Source organism: Pseudopipra pipra, chromosome 12, assembly GCF_036250125.1.
Source record: "Pseudopipra pipra isolate bDixPip1 chromosome 12, bDixPip1.hap1, whole genome shotgun sequence".
Lineage (NCBI taxonomy): Eukaryota > Metazoa > Chordata > Aves > Passeriformes > Pipridae > Pseudopipra > Pseudopipra pipra.
The window spans coordinates 7,483,833-7,489,832 of NC_087560.1; the positions used below are offsets into that span (position 1 = coordinate 7,483,833).

At 45.6% G+C, this 6,000-nt stretch overlaps 1 protein-coding gene across 8 annotated transcripts in view; it reads right to left on the minus strand.

Annotated features, from left to right (window-relative positions):
- Positions 1–5,775, minus strand: part of CGNL1 (cingulin like 1) — a 55,777-nt gene extending 50,002 nt beyond the window's left edge. For 2 of the 8 annotated variants that reach the window (XM_064668194.1, XM_064668190.1), the window contains exons 1-2: positions 5,524–5,638; positions 4,637–4,801 (exon numbers count right to left, since the gene is read on the minus strand). Coding sequence is in view for 2 of the 8 variants with exons in the window: in XM_064668187.1 (XP_064524257.1) it covers positions 2,099–2,115 (17 nt within the window). In the remaining 6 variants the exon portion in view is untranslated. Of the gene's footprint in view, positions 1–2,098; positions 2,345–4,636; positions 4,802–5,523 lie in introns of those variants that run through there. The other 6 variants (XM_064668187.1, XM_064668186.1, XM_064668195.1 and 3 more) reach the window with 5 other exon arrangements.
- Between the last annotated feature and the right edge of the window lie 225 nt (positions 5,776–6,000).

Sequence of the window (6,000 nt, forward strand, 5' to 3'; positions counted from 1 at the left end):
ACCTATATGAAGAGCCACAGAACCCGGTTAGTCCCTATGGAGATGCCAGTATTCAAGTACAGAAACGACATGTAAAAGAGGCTGCAGGAGTCATATTTACACAGCCGACATAAGGCCACAGCTTCATGTGTATTCAAGCTAGTTATGCCTCCCACTTTTCTATTGTTAAACTTTGTCTTAATTACATTGTATTCTTTAAACACTTGGCTTCACACCCATCTGGTTTCTTTCAACTAACTCAACCATGCGTTTTCCAACTTAAATATGCAGCCAGGACTGCAGGCCCTGAGCCCAGGCACCACCAGACAAGATGATATCATCACACTCTGTCTGAGACACGAGCTGAGGAGAGGCTGCAAAACTCCAGAGGAAAGGAGCTTCCCAGTGTGCTGCACTGCAGCGCCACGAGCTGCAGAATTCAGAAGGGCTTCCAAAGCCTCTGAGGTCAGTGTTGCCTGGTGTGGGCCCTGCCTGCACACTGAGCACAGGTTTAACCAGCTCCCACTTCTCACCTTCACACCGGAACAGCGTTAATTACTGGGGGAAATGAGAGGGGTAGGGCTGCTTCTTTATGAAGCTTGAAGTGTTTGTGGAATTATAATGTAACATTACATGCCATTGTTCTTCTAAATAAAGGCTGCTACTGCCAAACATTTGCTCCCTGCGTATAACAGCTAATGGTGGGCAAATGAGCGTATGAGGGATACCCCAACCCATTACCAGTTTCAACAAGGCCTCAAAATATTCTGAGCTTAACTCACATCACTGAAAACATTCCCCATCTCTCTGTAAAAGCTTAAATTTTCCCCACCACGTCCACATTTTGCTTTATGATGAAACAGAACACAAATAACTACCCACTTCTACGTGTGTTTATGTACCTGAAATACATCTGCCATTCTAATAAACTTCAGCAGCTCTCAGAGATCTTTCAATAGAATTTAAAATGGGGTTAAAACATTCCTAATGGCTGGTAAATACTTATCAGGCTTCTGCAAGTGTCTCTGAGAGTTTATGTACACAGGCACAGAAATACATAAGCACATATGTAAATATGTAAGCCTGGGCAGCTCAGACAATGCATCTCCTTTTCATACTGTATTTAGTTTCCACATCCATATTTTGGCTCCTTTTAAACAGTGTGTGTAATGTACATGCAACTAAAGTATTACGAAGTGCTGCAAATGCCTGGAGTAAAAATCTTGTCATGCTCAGACTCAGAGAGTCACGGAGCTATTTGAATGGTAATGACTCTTGCACGCCTGGGGACCCTCACAAAAAAGGACCATTGTGGTAATAATTGAGGCATCTCCCAGTCTTACCAATCTCCCTGATGTTTTTTTGAAGGCTAAGTGCTTTCTGAGATGTTTCTCCAATCACACTTATTCCTCATCGCTCTCTGTCTTCACCAAAATCAAGTAGAACTTGAAAAGGTTCTTATAGAACACTGATTTTAAATCTCATACTGTCAACCTGGTTAACGAATCTCATAAACACAAAAGACGAACCAATTTAATTTAAAACAGTTAATTTGCCTAAAAATTCAGAGGCATTCACATGTTTGGCTATGGATTTTGTCATCCACTCTATTTCACATAAAATGGAAGGTTCTAAGCCTACATTTGGATAAACTCCTTCAAGGAGGCTGCCAGCTCTGTTGGCAAAGATGCTACAAGACCACAACAAATACACTGCACTCTAATCCCAAACAGTGGTGACTCCATGACTACCACTCCACTAAATCTTCAGTACATACATTCCTAACATGTTCATTTCTCAGGTTTAAACATTAAATTTTCACACTTGGCTATACTGAAATGTATTACCATTTTAATCTAACACCACTCAGAGAGTCAAGGTCAAAGCAGTTTCTGAAATGTGTTAATGTTTCCAGATAAACATGCCTGGAATAAACATTCCATGAACACGTAAAGCACTTTCCCTCACACAATAACCTGGTAATGGAGTGTTCTCAGTGGGCAGATTCTCCATTCTGCCAATTAAGAATAGAAATAGCAAAAAAAACCCCAACCCTTTCTGGGGGTTTTGCACATCCTACCAACACAACATTTTTAAAAAAGTTGTAAAACTGTCAAACCTAAGTTCAGGATGCATGAAGTCTGTACCATCTTCCTCAGTATGCAGTTTGTTGAGACCCGGCAACAAAACAGGAGGAATTCTAACATCTTCACTTCATCCTGGCCATTCAAGTCAGTCCTGAATCTCGATACTGTAAATAGGTAATTCTTTGCAAAGCCTCGCTCTCAATGGTCTCTCTGAACTGATCAGGTAGATGATAACCTCCTCCTACCACTAAAAAAGGAAGGAGAAGGGAGACAGACAGAAGAAAGAATAAACACAAATCTTTAGCCTGCTTTATCTGAACACATGAGCAGTAGGCAGCAGGTAGATGCAACATTTCTGCTGACATTCAGAGTTACACTCAGAGGGCGCAGAAGTAAAAAAAATGCCCCATTATTTTATTGTTCATTGCCATTTCTCAGAAATCTCTTTGTATCACTGATCCTGACCAGATTCTTGCCAGTTCCCTTCTAACAACACAGGTGGATGCTGCCACAGGCTGAACAGTGCTTTGCATAATCAGAGTCATGTGCTTGATATTAATATGCACATTTTCAGGTTACCTCCATAACAGAAAGGCCATATGATAATGACATTATCACCACTATGACTTCAAAAAGCACAAATGGTAAAACAGCAGACTACAGAATGAAACTGGGATGGTCTACTTTTTATTTCTGACATTGGCAGAATTATTTGGCCTCAAAGTACCTAAGTAGCTATTTTTAAATAATAACCTGCCCGCTATGGTCCAGGCTGAATAACTCCTTGCACACACGTTCATCCTGAATTGCTCCATGACAAAAGATTTAAAAATTCACATTTGAGGTCATGCCATTTCACCTACACATTTCAGATGACACTGCAGAACCCAGACAAACCAGTTTCACCAATACTCCCAGAAAGATCAACTTCCTATTACACAATGTAAACCAGAAGAAGGAACTGTCACCAATTCTTTCCTGCACCTCTGTCATCCTCCTTACACAGGATATACCCGTGTATTTTTGCAGCAAATTAAATTCCACATCCCCTACACGTACCTTCCCAGGGCAACCTAAGTGCATCTTGAGACATTTTACTACTGACAGGGAGATCCAATGATGCAATTAACAGAAATTAAAATCAGCTGGTTTACTTGGAGGCAGTTCAGGCAGCCTAAGCAGTCATCCCATTCATTAGATTTAAAAGCAAAATGCAACTAAGTCAGATACTGAGAACGAAAAAACCCCAAGCCAGTTGTGTGATACACTGCTGGAGCAGATAGGCTCTTTAGAATATTCCTGCAAATTCTGTAACCAAAGAGGTTAGCAATGATAAGGCCTGGCTTTTCATTACTGTCCTAACACTAGTTATGTTTGCTAAAATAATCCCTTCTAGTGTGTATTTGCATTGTAGTGGGATTTAGAAACAGTTAATGTCAGCTGCAACTCAAGGTGTATGTAAACCAACTAGGAATACTTTTCCTATGATTAACATATTTCAGAAACACCTCTAAATTGTAAATACATACACATAAAAATATCAGTCCCTTTGCAGTATACTTCATTTGAAGCAATGCATTTTTTATCTCAGATTAATTATAAAAAAACCCATGACTATTAAACTGGAAAACTATCTGCTACTAACAATTACCTCCTCTTATGTGAAAGATTATCTTAATAATCTAAGAAAATTTTAATAAAAATTTGAAGCATTGCTTTCTTATTTTACAGAGCTTTCTGTTTAAAAAGTGTAGCTGTGTCTCAAAAAGAATAACATACATTAAAAAGCAGTGTAATTGCCTTTCATTACATGACAAACTTCATCTCCTTTGTAAAACATGCTGCTTATTACACTGTTAATGGTATGCTTCAATACTGTATGAAAAACTTGCATTCCTATTTATAATATTTTTCCAAAAGAAAGGACCCAAATTCAAACTAACACTGTAATTATTTTTAAAAAAAAAGCTTACAGCAACTTGGTACGCTTTTACATTAATCAGCAGTAACCACATCTGGCTTAGTACACACTGTGAGCATAAGCAGTTTTATTCTGGGTCTAACATGAGAAAAAAAACGAGACAATTCAACAACTGACACTTCTAGAAAATATAATTGCGAGTCAAACAAGTTCTTACAAAGCACCTTTAAAAAGCAAAGAGTGGTTTGGTTTTGCCATTTTAATTATAATTTTATACAGGTTTTAAAGTTCTTTTAAAGCCAGCTATGAAAGAGATTTATAACTATGAGACATGTGACAGTTGGCAGCATAAGCGTCAGACACCAAATCCATCAAATTCCCACGGATGTGCCACAAATCAGGATATTCCAGGGGCTTGCTGATTCACCTACAGGATTCACTTTTATGAGTCCAAGCAAGTTAAACATAGTGTAGATGTTCAGAAAAATACAACAACTTTCAAGAATAGGTTTCTACTATTTCTATTTTGACAATTATTCAATGTACATTGCAGTAATTTAAAAAAAATATTTACATGCTAAAAACAGGAGAAAGATAAAAGCTGCAACAACTATCCTTCTGTCAACTGCAAACGTTCATGCAAACTCACCACAAAAGTTATATCGCAGCACTGATCTCCCCATAAAGTTGTCATCAAATGGGAAGGATATAAATTATATCAGATGCAAAGTTAATTGGGAAGAAGAACAAATGGCAGAACTGCCGTTCTAAGCTTTTCCCATGAAGAAGGGAACACACACAACGCGGACACACCCTTTCGCAAAAAAAGAAAAAAAAAAAGAAAAAAAAAAAAGAAAAACAAACGCTAATTTGCGGAATAAAAGGCAGATGAAGAAGTCAAGAGCGCCCTGAGCCCAGGAATGCCAGGAATCCCCGGAGGAATGCGTGCGGGCAGGCGGTCCTGGCGCCCCGCGGGGGCTCCGGCCGCGCCCGCCCACCTGGAACCCGGGGTGCCGAGCAGCACCTCCAGCTGCGGCTCCGGGGCAGCCGCTCGGGGGGAGAACCCCGCTCCTGACAGCCCCCAGTAGAAACGAAGGCAGACTCGGGTCTTACCGGAGTCCGCTCTCCTCGCAGCGCCCTCTCCCCTCCGCCGCTCAGCCCGCCCGCCCCGGGGCGGCCCCGCCGCCGCTTCGCCAGCACAGCCCCGAGGAGCGCCCGGGGGAAGCGCTGCCCCGGCGCTGCTCCAGCCGCTCCCCGGGCGTGCGGGGACAGCCGCGCTGTTGCCTCCTCGCCCCCGGGAGGGCCCGGCGCCCTCGGCCTTGGGGAATGCGCGTGTTTAACGGAGCAGAGGGAAGCAGCGACCCGGGGCGCCTCGGGAGCCGCCCCCACAGCCGAGGGCGGCAGTCCCGCGCGGCCACCGACCCCGTGCCCGCCGCGCTCCCGTCACAGCCCCCTGCCCGCCCGGCCCCGGCGGGGAGAGCCGGGCGACGCCGTGCCCCCCTCAGCCCCCAGACCGCCCGCCGCCGTTCTCCTCACCCGTCCCGGGCCGCGTCTCTCGCTCTCCCTCAGGGAGATCCGCACCAACTCCGTGCCACTCTCTCCGCCGCCCCGCCAGCCGCGCTCGCCGCCGGAGCCGAGAGCGGACTGCCCGCCCCTCCAGCGGGGGAGGGGGCGCCGGGGCCGGGCCGGGGAGGAGCCAGGCGGGGGGCACTCCCGCAGGTGAGTCCGGGGCTTCCTCCTGCTTTCTTGCCCGCCCGCGGCCTTTTCTCTGCGTGAGGGGGAGCGCGGCGCGCCGGGACCTCCCCGACAGACACCTACAGCCCGCAAAGGGAGGGGAGGGTGCCCCGCGCCTCCTCAGCTCGGGCTGAGGCGAACCGCGCCGGGACGGAGCGGGGTGACCACAACAACCCGCCGAGGAAGAAACCCGCGCGCTGTCGGTGGAGGCCGCCTGACAGCCGGGTTTGTTTTCCCTCGCCGTGCGGAGGCGGCTGGCGGGGTTCCCGCCGCGGCGGG